The 20,303-nt window shown below is 33.6% G+C and overlaps 1 protein-coding gene across 1 annotated transcript in view; it reads right to left on the reverse strand.

The window, feature by feature from the left end:
- Positions 1-11,184: 11,184 nt before the first annotated feature.
- LOC143230485 (uncharacterized) overlaps positions 11,185-20,303 on the reverse strand; it is a 38,174-nt gene continuing 29,055 nt past the window's right edge. Inside the window, exons 3-4 of the mRNA XM_076464138.1 lie at positions 15,061-15,194; positions 11,185-13,516 (exon numbers count right to left, since the gene is read on the reverse strand). Coding sequence (XP_076320253.1) covers positions 12,741-13,516; positions 15,061-15,194 — 910 coding nt within the window. The 3' untranslated portion in view covers positions 11,185-12,740. The remainder of the gene's footprint in view (positions 13,517-15,060; positions 15,195-20,303) is intronic.

Below are 20,303 nucleotides of genomic sequence, written 5' to 3' on the forward strand. Positions count from 1 at the left end.
GTGTCATATAAGAGTGTAGTACTTACAGCGATAACGTGTCATATAAGAGTGTAGTACTTACAGCAATAGCGTGTCATATAAGAGTGTAGTACTTACAGCGATAACGTGTCATATAAGAGTGTAGTACTTACAGCGATAACGTGTCATATAAGAGTGTAGTACTTACAGCGACAGCGTGTCATATAAGAGTGTAGTACTTACAGGCATAACGTGTCATGTAAGAGTGCAGTACTTACAGCGACAGTGTGTCATATAAGAGTGTAGTACTTACAGCGACAGCGTGTCATATAACAGTGTAGTACTTATAGGCATAACGTGTCATGTAAGAGTGCAGTACTTACAGCGACAGCGTGTCATATAAGCGCAGCACTTACAGCGACAGCGTGTCATATATAAGAGTGTAGTACTTACAGCGACAGTGTGTTATATAAGAGTGCAGTACCCCACAGCGACAGCGTGTCATATAAGAGTGTAGTACTTACAGCGACAGTGTGTCATATAAGAGTGCAGTACTTACAGCGACAGCGTGCCATATAAGAGTGTAGTACTTACAGCGACAGTGTGTTATATAAGAGTGCAGTACTTACAGCGACAGCGTGTCATATAAGAGTGTAGTACTTACAGCGACAGGGTGTCATATAAGAGTGCAGTACTTACAGTGACAGCGTGTCATATAAGAGCGTGTAGTACTTACAGTGACAGCGTGTCATATAAGAGTGTAGTACTTACAGCGACAGTGTGTCATATAAGAGTGCAGTACTTACAGCGACAGTGTGTCATATAAGAGTGTAGTACTTACAGCGATAACGTGTCATATAAGAGTGTAGTACTTACAGCAATAGCGTGTCATATAAGAGTGTAGTACTTACAGCGATAACGTGTCATATAAGAGTGTAGTACCCCACAGCGACAGCGTGTCATATAAGAGTGTAGCACCTTACAGGCATAACGTGTCATGTAAGAGTGCAGTACCCACAGCGACAGTGTGTCATATAAGAGTGTAGTACTTACAGCGACAGCGTGTCATATAACAGTGTAGTACTTATAGGCATAACGTGTCATGTAAGAGTGCAGTACTTACAGCGACAGCGTGTCATATAACAGTGCAGTACTTACAGCGACAGCGTGTCATATAAGAGTGTAGTACTTACAGCGACAGTGTGTTATATAAGAGTGCAGTACTTACAGCGACAGCGTGTCATATAAGAGTGTAGTACTTACAGCGACAGTGTGTCATATAAGAGTGTAGTACTTACAGTGACAGCGTGTCATATAAGAGTGTAGTACTTACAGCGACAGTGTGTCATATAAGAGTGCAGTACCCACAGCGACAGTGTGTCATATAAGAGTGTAGTACTTACAGCAATAACGTGTCATATAAGAGTGTAGTAGTTGCAGCGATAACGTGTGATATAAGAGTGTAGTACTTACAGCGATAACGTGTCATATAAGAGTGTAGTACTTACAGCGACAGCGTGTCATATAAGAGTGTAGTACTTACAGGCATAACGTGTCATATAAGAGTGTAGTACTTACAGCGACAGCGTGTCATATAACAGTGTAGTACTTATAGGCATAACGTGTCATGTAAGAGTGCAGTACTTACAGCGACAGTGTGTCATATAAGAGTGTAGTACTTACAGCGACAGCGTGTCATATAACAGTGTAGTACTTATAGGCATAACGTGTCATGTAAGAGTGCAATACTTACAGCGACAGCGTGTCATATAACAGTGTAGTACTTACAGCGACAGTGTGTCATATAAAAGTGTAATACTTACAGCCATAACGTGTCATATAAGTGTGCAGTACTTACAGCGACAGTGTGTCATATAAAAGTTGAGTACTTACAGCAATAACGTGTCATATAATAATGTAGTACTTACAGCGACATCGTGTCATACCAGAGTGTAGTACTTACAGCAATAATATATATATATATATCACGTGATCAATAGTTTGTAAATATAAATAACCTTTTATGGTTTCTAATAAAATATCCACCAAGTTTAAATATATATATATATTGTTTTAGCCTTACCCATGCTGAGCTGCAGTTATGCGAGAAGCAGCCAGTAAGCCAACAGACAAAAGCAAGAATATTTCCGACTCTCAAAGGAGCATGAGAATTGGTGTGCTGCTATACGTCAGTATGAGAAATGTAGAGAAAATAGTGTAACAATATGTACAGATATAATAGTGTTTGAAATGCTATTTATACCATGAAACTATCTGAAAAAACAAATGTTTTAGTGACATAGAATAAGCTAATGAAATATAGTTCAGTGCTGCCATATCACGTAACGTTTCTTTGACCGGCTGCTCAGAAGTAGCTGTCATCAAATTCTGTCAACAGTGGCAGTTTCAAGAAAACATATCTGCTAACTACTGATAACTCACCGAGTCAACGAAAGTTTATTTAATAAACTGGTGCAGTATAAAAGTATATTAAACTTTATCGATCTTTTTCAACAGCAGTCAAAATTGGATATCATCAATCATGTCACGTGCAGGATATCACAAAAACTACTTTTAACAAAACTGGAAGCCACATACCTGGATGCCTGTTTTGTAATATGATGAGCTACATTCAGGCACTCTTATAGTAACGGTACAGTGGTAAGTATAGAGTGGGTGTCATTTCCAGACAAGGTTAATTCATTCAGTCAGAACACTGCACTGTTCTTTATAAAGTCAATAGAAAACATTATATCCAGCTGTGATCAAAGAAGATAAATAGGCTATTCATTTCATTTATATGATTTCCTAGTACATTAATGATTCGTACGTAATGTTCAATCAATGCTGTTTGGTCCTATTTGACAATCGAATTCCATGTTTCTGTTTTGTTGTTTTTTAATTTGTACTTAAGCACAAAGCTTCATAATGGGCTATCTATGCTCTGCCCATCACAAGTATTGAAACTAGGTCTTTAACGTTGTAAACCCACAAACATTCCACTGTGCCACTGGTAGGGATGGGGGAAGTTCCATGAAATCTTGTAACTAGTAATTAACTTCTTGGAAAAATCAGAGATGTGGCTTCCATTGTAAGTTTTATTATACAAAAGTCATTATCTACTGTCTAATAACTTTCTTCAGTTAAGACAGTCCTAATTCTAACTGATTACTGAATTTATATAATTCACTCAAACGTGTAAAGCGTATCTTAATGATCAAAATCCCTTTCTACAGTCCGAGCTAAATACAAATGAACATTTCTTTCCATGTTTACTCTCTCTACATCTGGCAATATCAGGCTTGTGTATTTAGGTGACAGAGTCGGTCTATTTGAACGAGTTTTACATGCACTTACTTTGAATGCCACAGAAAACTGATGCCTTGAGTAGTGGCACTTAGTTTAGGTTTGGGTTTATCCTTGATCTGGTGTCTCATTTATAATACTCGTGATTTTCTTCAACCCTACCTTTCGTCTAAGCACGTAGCAAAGGCTTTGGAAACTTTTGTTTGTAGTTTATTTTTTACGTTTTTCTATAATTTTAATTGATAATTATCATTATTACCATTTTGTTTAATTGTTTCAGTTTGTTTTTCTTGTTGTTATTATTATTAAGCATAGTATACTACCACTACTGTAAATATGGTATGTTTATGGGATGTAAAAGGCTTCTTCATGGCCATTAATTTTTGCATAAAGTTTTCTACGTATGTTACCACTCATGTCGCGACTAGTAAACCAAGATATCAATTCCTACTAGCGTGAAAAACTAGGTGTTTGTGATCTTTCCAAAACTAGATCTTAGATCCCGTTTCATATATTTCTCTGTTTTACGCTGGACCAAAGTACTTTTTCAACTCTGCTCTGACTTCAGTCTACTTTCTCATCCTTTTTGGAGTAACACGTCTCCGAAGTTACGTTAGAAACCGGTTTTCGATATCGGTGGTGGGCATAGCACAGATAGCCCATTGTATAGCTTTGTGTTTAACTACAAACAAACAAAAATACAATCGTTTTGTTCTGCTTACCACGTGACTCAAACACTAATAATGTATTTCTTCTCTTTTGGAGAAACAGTTTGAATGTAAATTAGAATGTTATTCTAACAATTATTGGTACGATTTGGTTTGTTTGGAATTTCGCGCAAAGCTACATGAGGGCAATCTGTGCTAGCCGACCCTAATTTTACAGTGTAAGAGTAAAGGAAGGGCAGTTAGTCATCGCCACCCACCGTCAACTCTTGGACTACTCTTTTACTAACGAATAGTTGGATTGACTGTAACATTATAACGCCCCCACTGCTAAAAGATCAAGCATGTTTGGTGCGAAGGAGACTCAAACCAGCGACACTCAGATTACGAGTCGCGTCCCTTAACCACCTGGCCATGTCGGGCCTATTGGTATTATAACATGTATCTTCTCTCGTGCGTTTTGTCGTCACCATGTTAAACTATGTTCCAGTTTTCTCAAACTTATGCACTTTTCTCCATTAATAACTTGGTTAAAAAGATTGTTTTACCACTTCTGGTAGTGAACATATCGGCCTGACTTGTCATTTCCCATCCCATCAGCGTTGTAATCCTAAACTCTAATCCAACATCGTTCTATTCCAGTTTAAAACTTTACTTATATATTAAACAGTAATAATTGAGTTTAGATGTGACTACATAATATTTTATTTTATAAAGCTACCTTAGCGACAATTATATGTCCACACACGTACTGCAATTTTCCATTCTTTAGTTATGCCACAGTTGAGATATTGGTGTTTTGAGTTAACCCTTTGTCTAAATTGTTAGAGTACTGGTCTAGTGTTTAAAATTACCAAGTTTTATTCCAGATAGAATACACATAAAATACTACAGAAAACTGGCATCCAATTAGAGTCGTTCAATGACTCTCAGATAAGACCCGTAGAGAGGCTATGTTTGTGAATGGAGAAGGTTGTGTTGGTTTGGCTTGTAGAAACCGGTAAATTAATACAGTGTTAATTTTATACTTGAGGTAGTAGAGCATTCGGTTATAGAGTAAGAGATTCGAAACCGATGTAGAGAAATAAATAAAAAACATTGGATTACCACAAAAATATATTGTGTCTCTACATTGAAAAATGGACAGCAATAACATACTTAACCCATACGCCCGAAATGTTTAGGCAGTTCTTCATTTGGTTAACCACCTTAACTTATTCAAATGTTAACCTACATACTCGTCATGGTTAGACAGTTCTTCATTTTGTTAACCTTCTTTACCTATTCGAATGTTAACCTACATACTTGCCATGGTTAGCGAGTTCTTCATTTTGTTAACCTTCTTTATCTATTCGAATGTTAAGTTACATACTCGTCATGGTTAGAGAGTTCATCATTTTGTTAACCTTCTCTACCTATTCGAATGTTAAGTTACATACTCGTCATGGTTATACAGTTCATCATTTTGTTAACCTTCTTTACCTATTCGAATGTTAAGTTACATACTCGTCATGGTTATACAGTTCATCATTTTGTTAACCTTCTCTACCTATTCGAATGTTAAGTTACATACTCGTCATGGTTAGAGAGTTCTTCATTTTGTTAACCTTCTTTACCTATTCGAATGTTAAGTTACATACTCGTCATGGTTATACAGTTCATCATTTTGTTAACCTTCTTTACCCATTCGAATGTTAAGTTACATACTCGTCATGGTTATACAGTTCATCATTTTGTTAACCATCTTTACCTATTCGAATGTTAAGTTACATACTCGTCATGGTTATACAGTTCATCATTTTGTTAATCTTCTTTATCTATTCGAATGTTAAGTTACATACTCTTCATGGTTATACAGTTCATCATTTTGTTAACCTTCTTTACCTATTCGAATGTTAAGTTACATACTCGTCATGGTTAGACAGTTCATCATTTTGTTAACCTTCTTTACCTATTCGAATGTTAACCTACATACACGTCATGGTTAGTGAGTTCTTCATTTTGTTAACCTTCTTTATCTATTCGAATGTTAAGTTACATACTCGTCATGGTTAGACAGTTCATCATTTTGTTATTATTATTCATAACATTATTCGAATGTTAACCTACATACTCGTCATGGTTAGCGAGTTCTTCATTTTGTTAACCTTCTTTACCTATTCGAATGTTAACCTACATACTCGTCATGGTTAGCGAGTTCTTCATTTTGTTAACCTTCTTTACCTATTCGAATGTTAACCTACATACTCGTCATGGTTAGCGAGTTCATCATTTTGTTAACCTTCTTTACCTATTCGAATGTTAAGTTACATACTCGTCATGGTTAGAGAGTTCTTCATTTTGTTAACCTTCTTTATCTATTCGAATGTTAAGTTACATACTCGTCATGGTTATACAGTTCATCATTTTGTTAACCTTCTTTACCTATTCGAATGTTAAGTTACATACTCGTCATGGTTATACAGTTCATCATTTTGTTAACCTTCTTTACCCATTCGAATGTTAAGTTACATACTCGTCATGGTTATACAGTTCATCATTTTGTTAACCATCTTTACCTATTCGAATGTTAAGTTACATACTCGTCATGGTTATACAGTTCATCATTTTGTTAACCTTCTTTACCCATTCGAATGTTAAGTTACATACTCGTCATGGTTATACAGTTCATCATTTTGTTAACCATCTTTACCTATTCGAATGTTAAGTTACATACTCGTCATGGTTAGACAATTCATCATTTTGTTAACCTTCTTTACCTATTCGAATGTTAACCTACATACATGTCATGGTTAGAGAGTTCTTCATTTTGTTAACCTTCTTTACCTATTCGAATGTTAAGTTACATACTCGTCATGGTTATACAGTTCATCATTTTGTTAACCTTCTTTACCCATTCGAATGTTAAGTTACATACTCGTCATGGTTATACAGTTCATCATTTTGTTAACCATCTTTACCTATTCGAATGTTAAGTTACATACTCGTCATGGTTATACAGTTCATCATTTTGTTAACCTTCTTTACCCATTCGAATGTTAAGTTACATACTCGTCATGGTTATACAGTTCATCATTTTGTTAACCATCTTTACCTATTCGAATGTTAAGTTACATACTCGTCATGGTTAGACAGTTCATCATTTTGTTAACCTTCTTTACCTATTCGAATGTTAACCTACATACATGTCATGGTTAGTGAGTTCTTCATTTTGTTAATCTTCTTTATCTATTCGAATGTTAAGTTACATACTCTTCATGGTTATACAGTTCATCATTTTGTTAACCTTCTTTACCTATTCGAATGTTAAGTTACATACTCGTCATGGTTAGACAGTTCATCATTTTGTTAACCTTCTTTACCTATTCGAATGTTAACCTACATACACGTCATGGTTAGTGAGTTCTTCATTTTGTTAACCTTCTTTATCTATTCGAATGTTAAGTTACATACTCGTCATGGTTAGACAGTTCATCATTTTGTTATTATTATTCATAACATTATTCGAATGTTAACCTACATACTCGTCATGGTTAGCGAGTTCTTCATTTTGTTAACCTTCTTTACCTATTCGAATGTTAACCTACATACTCGTCATGGTTAGCGAGTTCTTCATTTTGTTAACCTTCTTTACCTATTCGAATGTTAACCTACATACTCGTCATGGTTAGCGAGTTCATCATTTTGTTAACCTTCTTTACCTATTCGAATGTTAAGTTACATACTCGTCATGGTTAGAGAGTTCTTCATTTTGTTAACCTTCTTTATCTATTCGAATGTTAAGTTACATACTCGTCATGGTTATACAGTTCATCATTTTGTTAACCTTCTTTACCTATTCGAATGTTAAGTTACATACTCGTCATGGTTAGAGAGTTCTTCATTTTATTAACCTTCTTTACCTATTCGAATGTTAAGTTACATACTCGTCATGGTTAGACAGTTCATCATTTTGTTAACCTTCTTTACCTATTCGAATGTTAACCTACATACATGTCATGGTTAGTGAGTTCTTCATTTTGTTAATCTTCTTTATCTATTCGAATGTTAAGTTACATACTCTTCATGGTTATACAGTTCATCATTTTGTTAACCTTCTTTACCTATTCGAATGTTAACCTACATACTCGTCATGGTTAGCGAGTTCTTCATTTTGTTAACCTTCTTAACCCATTAACCTGGTAAAGACCAACAATCAAATGTAGGAACACATTTTTTAGGTTAGACAAAAATTCAACTCTTGTTACACTGCTGTCATTATAAGCTCTCAAACCACTTAAAGTTAAAAACGTGAATTATTCAATCTTCCGACCATATGTCACAGTTACTTAGCTCAACCCGAAGACCTCATGTTCATTTTGTACTAATTCCCAAAAACAATAGAGATAAATTATTATTTTAGAACCATCAATATATCACGTAGTAAAGTTAGAAATACCAGACATTATAAATACATAACCAAATCCTAAAGAGGTGCTACGAACCAGCTGTTACATTTATACACAAGTTTAGTTCCTGTTAGCAAAACAGCGCAAAATAATTTTTATTTTAACCCCCAGTCTTTTCTGCATCTGCCGACACAGCTGCATACATCTGTGAATTGCTAATTTTAACAATTATGTTCCACGTAAGCCCTGGAAATTTAAATTCACGAGATTCTCAGTACAATTTTAAACGTAACTCTAGAACAAAACAGTTATGAGTAATTCATAGTTTAGACGTCAATGCAAGTCATGCAATCAAAAAGGTTGTTACAAAACACAACGACAAATAAATGAACCAGAAAATATCTGTCTGATTTCACTTTACAAACGATAACTACTGGCTTATGAAAGTAAACACGTGTTAAATGTCATAAAGAATTTATCTACACTTAGAAACACGTATTGGAGATGTATTTAATTATTAAATATGTTATAAACATTTCCTGATTGAAATCAAATATGATCTTATATGTTTTACAACTGAAGCGATAGAGGGCAGGGATTATGGGCTAAGAGGGAACATTATTTCGTTGTTTAAGAAATAGCGTGTAAAACATTATATCTTGAATAAAATTATCGACTGTAATGACATTAAAATCATGTTGAGATTTGACGTCACTGCACACAAAAAAAATGTTTTTCTGTTCAATTGGATGTAACATGAAAGTTGAAAGAAAATTGGTGAAGTCTTATGACTATGACCATTTACTGGTGTAGATTTTTAAAACTAAGAAATAATTGGAGCTAAGTCTATGACTGTGTAGCTCGCTGTGACTCTTCACTAGCGTAATGTTTTAAAACTAAGAAAAATTGGGGCTAAGTCTATGACTGTGTAGTCAACTGCAGCTCTTCACTTGTATATATTTGTCATCAGCTGTAACAGTTAAATGTGTCATGTGCAGCCCTTAATAAACATATATTATTTTTAAGAACCGAAGAAGATACACACTGTAAGTACCATAGATTAGTTTTACATATCCAGTAGTGACAACATATTTACAGGGTAATTGGTGATGTTTACGTTGACAAAGGAAGCAGTAGAGTTATATTTTTAGAGTCAATGATAGTGACTACACTTGCGGAGTCAGTTGTGCAGGCCACATTATCATACACAGTAGATATGAGTACAGTATGGGCCTAACAACATGAACATTTATCATACACAGTAGATATGAGTACAGTGTGGGCCTAACAACATGAACATTTATCATACACAGTAGATATGAGTAAAGTGTGGGCCTAACAACATGAACATTTATCATACACAGTGGATATGAGTACACTGTGGGCCTAACAACATGAACATTTATCATACACAGTAGATATGAGTACACTGTGGGCCTAACAACATGAACATTTATCATACACAGTAGATATGAGTAAAGTGTGAGCCTAACAACATGAACATTTATCATACACAGTAGATATGAGTACAGTGTGGGCCTAACAACATGAACATTTATCATACACAGTAGATATGAGTACACTGTGGGCCTAACAACATGAACATTTATCATACACAGTAGATATGAGTAAAGTGTGAGCCTAACAACATGAACATTTATCATACACAGTAGATATGAGTACAGTGTGGGCCTAACAACATCAACATTTATCATACACAGTAGATATGAGTACAGTGTGGGCCTGACAACATGAACATTTATCATACACAGTAGATATGAGTACACTGTGGGCCTAACAACATGAACATTTATCATACACAGTAGATATGAGTAAAGTGTGAGCCTAACAACATGAACATTTATCATACACAGTAGATATGAGTACAGTGTGGGCCTAACAACATGAACATTTATCATACACAGTAGATATGAGTACACTGTGGGCCTAACAACATGAACATTTATCATACACAGTAGATATGAGTACACTGTGGGCCTAACAACATGAACATTTATCATACACAGTGGATATGAGTACACTGTGGGCCTAACAACATGAACATTTATCATACACAGTAGATATGAGTACACTGTGGGCCTAACAACATGAACATTTATCATACACAGTAGATATGAGTAAAGTGTGAGCCTAACAACATGAACATTTATCATACACAGTAGATATGAGTACAGTGTGGGCCTAACAACATGAACATTTATCATACACAGTAGATATGAGTACAGTGTGGGCCTAACAACATGAACATTTATCATACACAGTGGATATGAGTACAGTGTGGGCCTAACAACATGAACATTTATCATACACAGTAGATATGAGTACACTGTGGGCCTAACAACATGAACATTCCAGTCCTGATGGCAGACAACATGAAGGAAAAGGGGTGTTTCTTACGTGTTTAATAAATTTAATCTTTTCTCTAAAATAAGATGTCTTACACTTCATAACATTAAACGTTTCTCGTGGGAATATGTTGTATACATTATAACTATCCTTAGGGAAGAACAAAAATTACAATAACATTTTATTTTCTACGGATAGTAATTTGAATGACTGCTAAAGAGAGCAAAATCTTTAAAACAGAAACTATATTATCCTATTTAAAGGTCATCTCAAATTGTTCTAATCCAGCTTAAAGATCGTGAAATAAAGAAATTTAAAATTAACAGGAACAAAAGTAAGAACCAGGAGAAGTGATACGTTTTACACTATTCTTTGTTACGGAACTTGTTTATAATGGTATAGATCTGTCAACTGTTGTATGTGAGACCAAAACCGATTTATTATTAATGTATTAAAGCCACTTATGTTGTTTAGAAACTCGGAGATAAGAAAGAAACATATTTTATAAGTAATAATTTATTTATTTGACACATAACTATCCATGTGATGAAACTTTAAATACATGTAATAGGAACAGTTGTAGAAGGAAGACACTAGAGTCCAATATTCCTGTAACTTTGGATAACACAGTTTAAAAATTATTACAAATAACATGATTTTAAGAACCCGGTGAAGTGGACAAATTATTTTATTTAAGTTTCAAGAAGGAACCTATTATGTTTCCGAGCTAGATTTTACAAACTTTGTATTACATACAAACACAGACTTGTATTAAATTTATACTTTTATAATTAAAGTTATAAGAAAATATTTATGAGCAATCGAGAGAAAAACTTATACTGCAAAAACTGAAACTGAAACCTAGTGTTAGTTTTATATTTATTTGCTCATTACTGTAGTTTAGTCTTTGTTGTAACAGGCGTTGTTTCACACAATATGCTTAGATTAACTGTCGTGTTTTCGTTCCTTAGTAAGTTAAGATAGATTTTCAATCTAGAAAACCATATGTAACATTACCATGTAAGGAACTGACTGTAACATCAACACATAATAAACTATATGTAATATCACGATGTAAGAAACTATATATAACATAGCCATGTAAGAAACACACTGCAATATCACTGTGTACAAAATTGTACGTAATGTCAACTCGTAAAAAGCTATATGTAACATCACCATGAAAGAAACTGCTTGTAACATCACCATGTAAAAAGCTATATGCAACATCACTATGTAACAAACTGGTTGTAATATCACCGTGTAAGAAACTGGTTGTAACATCACCGTGTAAGAAACTGGCTGTAACATCACCGTGTAAAAAAGAGGTTGTAACTTTTGACATAAGAGTACGTATAAGGGTACTAGACAGAATTGGAACAGAATTTAGAATGGTAAATATATGTTTAAAAACATACTGAGTTTGCACACCTTTCGACGCTTCTGTTTTCCTATACAAGCGTTGAGACAACAATATACTATCTCAGACCATAATAGTCAAGAGGAAGAATGGTAAGCCTTTTGGATTACTTATTATAAATATTTAAGCACCGAAGTTGTAAAATTTACTTGTTTAGAAAAATATCACATTTAACTATCATATATTTTTTAAATGTCAGTTTCTTTTCAATATCTCTATAAACTGAACATTTGTTCACACTGACAAAATTTAACAGTGAATTTCTGTAGTGGTCAATAATTGATATTCTGTTTATTATTTTCTTTGAGGTTTAAATTAAAATTACATGTTTATCAGTATCTTGTCCGTTACGTTCGATAAGCCGCAGTACTTTGAGCATGAACATGAATTAGAAACAGACTCGATGTCTGTTTCATTTAAATACATATATTCAACTCGAGATTGTACGTATATAAAGTATAGCTGAACATCGGGTTGATTCGTGTTATTTTACCCACATTACAAGGATGATCCTAGATTATTGCAACTTTTTATTAGAAAAAACATCTATCGTCTTCGAATCACTTCTATAAACAAAAGAGAAATTGCAGTTGCTAAGTTCTCTAATTCATTCTTTACATTTTCAGTTACGAAACATCAATCTTGACTAATAATTGACTCTACAGAAAACGAAATTGCTGGTCGTTTTGAGTCGTTTTCCCTTTTACTGGATGACTCTGGTCTGTACATCAAGGTCTCTTGCTTGTCGTCAGCTGAAACAGGTTTGGCCCCACGTACTTCTTTGAAGGCTGAACATTTTCCATGAATTCCACCGAGGGCTATTCTCGTAATATCTCGCATGACATTGTCAACGTTCGAGAGTTCAGCAGAGACAGGCGAGAGTGCAGGCGTGGAATTAAAGAGCATAGATTGGAAAGGAAGTCTTACTCCAACTGCTCCATGGATTTCAGGTTCGGACAAACTCCGTACTGGAGCGAGAAACTTGTATGGCTCGTAAGGACTATCTACTATCCGGGGAAATGGCACTGACGACTCCAGGAAATTAAGACTGGTATGACTATGGTTTAAAACACTTCTTCCGGAACACTTGTGATAGGCCTCGCTGTTGTTATCCATCAGGTCGACGGTGTTGGTCAGTAGAGTTGGCATGGGCAGGTGACTTTTGCATGGGTGGTGAAATGCACGTTCTAGGTAATCAAAAGGTTGGAACCCAAACTTCCCTGTCCATGAGGTACATCCTAACACCTCCATGCGTCGGTGTAACTGAGATCTTTGTTCCCTTTCAAACATGACTGCCTCTAATTCTCTGTCTGCAAAGCATCGTCTTTTGCGCATGCGTTCGCTTATGTAAGACATCCCACTATGGGTAAGGTCACAAGAAGAGGTTAACGGAAAAAACCTGGACCTGTAGTCTGGGGAGGGAGGAAGGAATGTATTTCATATAAACAGGTTTTCATAAGGTTTAAAATAAAGTTATTTTTTATTTTTTAAATGATGGAATAAAATTAGTAAGTTATCAAATCAGAATAAAATGTGAGATTGTCATTATGAAACAAAGTTGTTATTTTGATTTCATTTGTGGTTACATAAAAGAAATGAAACTTTAACTATTTAAACCTATGTAACACACTTCCAGTTTAAACACAAGTAACACAGTTCTTTCATTCTTAACACAAAGAATAAGAGTCTTTATGTTTAAATACACATAAGAAAGTTTTCAGGATTAAATCTGAACATACAGTTTATCCTATTGAAATAAACATCTTTCTATTTAAAGAGCCCCGGCATGGCCAGGTGGTTAGGGCGCTCGACTCGTAATCTGCGGATCGCGCATTCGAATCCCCGTCGCACCGAACATGCTCGCTCTTTCAGCCGTGGGGGCGTTATAATGTGACGATCAAACCCATTATTTGTTGGTAAAAGAGTAGCCAAGAGTTGGCGGTGGGTGATGATAACTAGCTGCCTTCCCTCTTGTCTTACACTGCTAAATTAGGAACTGCCAACGCAGACAGCCCTCCAGTAGCTTTGCGCGAAACTCGAAAACAAACAAACAAATCCTATTTAAAGATACAGGAACAACTTTATTTATCTAAATCACAAGACCTTACGAGTGAAAGTGAAAAATAATGTGTCAAACAACTACGTTTCTTATATCCAGTGCCGACGAGGCCTTTCTCCCAATACCAAGAATCATGAGGCTGGCTGAAATGTGAGAGAAACAGCAGTGGTACACGAACCATTTGTATCATCCATTTTTATGAATAATAACTGTTAAGGGTAAAATTATAAGAAAGTGTGTTACTTATTTACGTAAAAAAAGGGACAAATCATTTGTCATGTATATATACAAAACGTTTCCCAGTGAAACATACAGGACCAAGCTTTTCCTCTTTGTGCTGTGTTTAAATAAAATTGTTTGTTTGTTTGAATTTCACGCAAAGTTACACGTAGGCTATCTACGCCAGCTGTTCCTAATTTAGCAATGTAAGACAAGAGGGAAGCCAGCTAGTCGTCACCACTCACCACCAACTCTTGAGCTACTCTTTTACAAACGAATAGTGGAATTTACCGCCACATAATGACACTCCCACGGCTGAAAGGGCGAGCATGTTTAGTGTGACTGAGATTCGAACCCACAACCCCCAGATTACGAGTCGATCGCCTTAATCACCAGGCCATGTACCCACTGATAGTTTTTTCCATACATAACAACAATCACGCATTATTTTTAATCAAACAGAAAGGGGGTATTGACTGTCACATTTATATCACCATGTTTTCAGTGGCATGGTGTGACTCAAATCTCAGCCATTTCGACTCCATCTTGGCCATTAGGTCGCAATCCTCTCTAGATGGATTTAAATTCAGCATTTCATAAAAGGTTGGGAAATACAGTTGTTCACGTTAATTAACGAATCATAAAGATAAACCAGCCACAAAAAACCCGAAGTCTTACTTTGAAGAATTTCCCTCGAAATTGAACTCTTCTGTAAATTTCGCAGATGGCGCTGATATATTTTCTTCTGCTCCAGTAAAGCTTCGGCATTTCTCAGCTTCTCGCTCGTGTCTTTCCCTTCGGCGGCTTGTTGTCTGCAATGAACAAAAAAATAAAAGAGTTATCTTTGAAAAGAATATCATTAACCCAAGATATCCATTAGACTTTCGTGAGGGTAATATAATTTTATCGGTCTTCATAAGACGCGATCACTCGCTGCGTTTTCCTATATCACACCACAGGTTTTTTACGTCTTTTATATGATCATCCTGCACGTGTTTGCATTCCTGGGGTTTTGCAAATAATGTTACACTAAAGTAAACATGTATTAGTGATTGCAACTAACGAGCAAAGTTTACGTAAATAATTATTCGTTTCATGTCCACAAGAAACAGACGCTAACGTGAACACGTGCTGATTGAAATTGATGAATAACATGTTATGATTTACACATTTATGTCTCCATAGCAACAGCTACAGTTGTTTTTAGTCTTGGATGAACTAATCTACCTTTCGAAGTGTACTTTGGTTGGTACTTAAAATATAAATGTTGTCAGATAATTTTAGGTAGTCAATAATTTTATAACAGTCATATGGCTTTTAAAAGAGTATCACATTTAGACATATGAGCCTAAAAACTGATATTGTATTAGAACCTTAATTATACATCAGCTGTGAACAGTATTTAGATATGAATAATACCTTAACAAAACCATCGTTATTAAAACTACGTACAGATGAGTAAGACTTCACAAAGGGTCTCAGTACCCTTTCTGTTAATACTATTTAGAAGTCAGCAGTAATAAACCTATAGAGAAAAAACTAAAGATAGAAGAATTGAAACAAATAAATTATCCATGTTTATTTCACCTAAAACAACGAAAGAGAATACTACATTAATATTATTTAGCCCAGAAGGTAATACACGTAGAGATACACTCTTTAAATACACGTAATACACGTAGAGAAACACTCTTTAAATACACGTAATACACGCGAGAAACACTCTTTAAATACACGTAATACACGTAGAGAAACACTCTTTTAAATACACGTAATACACGTAGAGAAACACTCTTTAAATACACGTAATACACGTAGAGAAACACTCTTTAAAGTTATCCCAAGAGTAATTTTCAGTTGATAAAAAAAGAATACAAGAACAATTGCAACACAATGAGAACTTGTAACTTGTCACATGAAGAAAGAGTGGAAAGTCAACTATAAAATAAAAATAAATTATGAAGTGATGGTTTTAAATGTTTGGAACTATGGACCATAAAAGCTTTGTTAAGTAAAGATTTCGTCACTTGTTTCACTATTTTTTCTTTAACTTACACATCTTTAGAAAGATATTCATAACATACATATGACTAACTCAACATAACATAACATAATGTTTGAGGGCAACAATCAACCTATTGATACAACTCGGCTGTCCCAATCCCAGAAAAACTAGAAAATAAATTTTAAACATAGCTTTAGAGTATTGTTAAGGTTATTCTGACCTAAATCATACTTATAATTCTAATTATGATTAAAGAAATATTTAGAACATTGTTAAGGTTATTCTGACCTAAATCATACTTATAATTCTAATTATGATTAAAGAAATATTTAGAACATTGTTAAGGTTATTCTGACCTAAATCATACTTATGATTCTAATTATGATTAAAGAAATATTTAGAACATTGTTAAGGTTATTCTGACCTAAATCATACTTATGATTCTAATTATGATTAAAGAAATATTTAGAACATTGTTTAGGTTATTCTGACCTCAATCATACTTATGATTCTAATTATGATTAAAGAAATATTTAGAACTTACATGTTTTGTAAGTGTAACTCCGTTAACACAAAGCTTCAATTAACTTTCTAAGTAACATCACTGGAACTTTAAACACGCATTTTTGTCATGATTTCTATAAACGAGCAAATGAACTGTATAATAACCTGGAACCTACAGTATAACATAACTTATAAATGGTATATTGGAACCTACAGTATAACCTAACCAATAAATGATAATCTGGAACCTACAGTATAACCAATCTATAAATAAAAACCTGTATCCTACAGTATAAACTAATCTACAAATGAAAACCTAGAAAGCCTACACTATAATCTTAGCTACATATAAATTTCAGGAATCTAAACTATAACCTAACCTATAAGTAAAAAATCTGTATCCTACAGTATAAACTAATCTACAAATGAAAACCTAGAAAACCTAAACTATAATCTTAGCTACATATAAATTCCAGGAACCTAAACTATAACCTAACCTATAAGTAAAAAACCTGTATCCTACAGTATAAACTAATCTACAAATGAAAACCTAGAAAACCTAAACTATAATCTTAGCTACATATACATTCCAGGAACCTAAACTATAACCTAACCTATAAGTAAAAAACCTGTATCCTACAGTATAAACTAATCTACAAATGAAAACCTAGAAAACCTAAACTATAATCTTAGCTACATATAAATTCCAGGAACCTAAACTATAACCTAACCTATAAGTAAAAAACCTGTATCCTACAGTATAAACTAATCTACAAATGAAAACCTAGAAAACCTAAACTATAATCTTAGCTACATATAAATTTCAGGAATCTAAACTATAACCTAACCTATAAGTAAAAAACCTGTATCCTACAGTATAAACTAATCTACAAATGAAAACCTAGAAAACCTACACTATAATCTTAGCTAGATATAAATTTCAGGAATCTAAACTATAACCTAACCTATAAGTAAAAAACCTGTATCCTACAGTATAAACTAATCTACAAATGAAAACCTAGAAAACCTAAACTATAATCTTAGCTACATATAAATTCCAGGAACCTAAACTATAACCTAACCTATAAGTAAAAAACCTGTATCCTACAGTATAAACTAATCTACAAATGAAAACCTAGAAAACCTACACTATAATCTTAGCTAGATATAAATTTCAGGAATCTAAACTATAACCTAACCTATAAGTAAAAAACCTGTATCCTACAGTATAAACTAATCTACAAATGAAAACCTAGAAAACCTAAACTATAATCTTAGCTACATATAAATTCCAGGAACCTAAACTATAACCTAACCTATAAGTAAAAAACCTGTATCCTACAGTATAAACTAATCTACAAATGAAAACCTAGAAAACCTACACTATAATCTTAGCTACATATAAATTTCAGGAATCTAAACTATAACCTAACCTATAAGTAAAAAACCTGTATCCTACAGTATAAACTAATCTACAAATGAAAACCTAGAAAACCTAAACTATAATCTTAGCTACATATAAATTCCAGGAACCTAAACTATAACCTAACCTATAAATAAAAACCTGTATCCTACAGTATAAACTAATCTACAAATGAAAACCTAGAAAACCTACACTATAATCTTAGCTACATATAAATTTCAGGAACCTAAACTATAACCTAACCTATAAGTAAAAAACCTGTATCCTACAGTATAAACTAATCTACAAATGAAAACCTAGAAAACCTAAACTATAATCTTAGCTACATATAAATTCCAGGAACCTAAACTATAACCTAACCTATAAATAAAAACCTGTATCCTACAGTATAAACTAATCTACAAATGAAAACCTACACTATAATCTTAGCTACATATAAATTCCAGGAACCTAAACTATAACCTAACCTATAAGTAAAAAACCTGTATCCTACAGTATAAACTAATCTACAAATGAAAACCTAGAAAACCTACACTATAATCTTAGCTACATATAAATTTCAGGAATCTAAACTATAACCTAACCTATAAGTAAAAAACCTGTATCCTACAGTATAAACTAATCTACAAATGAAAACCTACACTATAATCTTAGCTACATATAAATTCCAGGAACCTAAACTATAACCTAACCTATAAGTAAAAAACCTGTATCCTACAGTATAAACTAATCTACAAATGAAAACCTAGAAAACCTACACTATAATCTTAGCTACATATAAATTTCAGGAATCTAAACTATAACCTAACCTATAAGTAAAAAACCTGTATCCTACAGTATAAACTAATCTACAAATGAAAACCTAGAAAACCTACACTATAATCTTAGCTACATATAAATTTCAGGAATCTAAACTATAACCTAACCTATAAGTAAAAAACCTGTATCCTACAGTATAAACTAATCTACAAATGAAAACCTACACTATAATCTTAGCTACATATAAATTCCAGGAACCTAAACTATAACCTAACCTATAAGTAAAAAACCTGTATCCTACAGTATAAACTAATCTACAAATGAAAACCTAGAAAACCTACACTATAATCTTAGCTACATATAAATTTCAGGAATCTAAACTATAACCTAACCTATAAGTAAAAAACCTGTATCCTACAGTATAAACTAATCTACAAATGAAAACCTAGAAAACCTAAACTATAATCTTAGCTACATATAAATTCCAGGAACCTAAACTATAACCTAACCTATAAGTAAAAAACCTATATCCTACAGTATAAACTAATCTACAAATGAAAACCTAGAACCTAAACTATAATCTTAGCTACATATAAATTCCAGGAATCTAAACTATAACCTAACCTATAAGTAAAAAAACCTACAGTATAAACTAATCTACTAATGAAAACCTAGAACCTAAACTATAAGCTTAGCTACATATAAATTCCAGGAATCTAAACTATAACCTAACCTATAAGTAAAAAAACCTACAGTATAAACTAATCTACAAATGAAAACCTAGAACCTAAACTATAATCTTAGCTACATATAAATTTCAGAAATCTAAACTATAACCTAACCTATAAGTAAAAAAACCTACAGTATAAACTAATCTACAAATGAAAACCTAGAACCTAAACTATAATCTTAGCTACATATAAATTCCAGGAATCTAAACTATAACCTAACCTATAAGTAAAAAAACCTACAGTATAAACTAATCTACAAATGAAAACCTAGAACCTACACTATAATCTTAGCTACATATAAATTCCAGGAATCTAAACTATAACCTAACCTATAAGTAAAAAAACCTACAGTATAAACTAATCTACAAATGAAAACCTAGAACCTAAACTATAATCTTAGCTACATATAAATTCCAGGAATCTAAACTATAACCTAACCTATAAGTAAAAAAACCTGTATCCTATAGTATAAACTAATCTGCAAATAAAACCTGGAACC

Source organism: Tachypleus tridentatus, chromosome 1 (genome assembly GCF_004210375.1).
Source record: "Tachypleus tridentatus isolate NWPU-2018 chromosome 1, ASM421037v1, whole genome shotgun sequence".
NCBI classification, from domain to species: domain Eukaryota; kingdom Metazoa; phylum Arthropoda; class Merostomata; order Xiphosura; family Limulidae; genus Tachypleus; species Tachypleus tridentatus.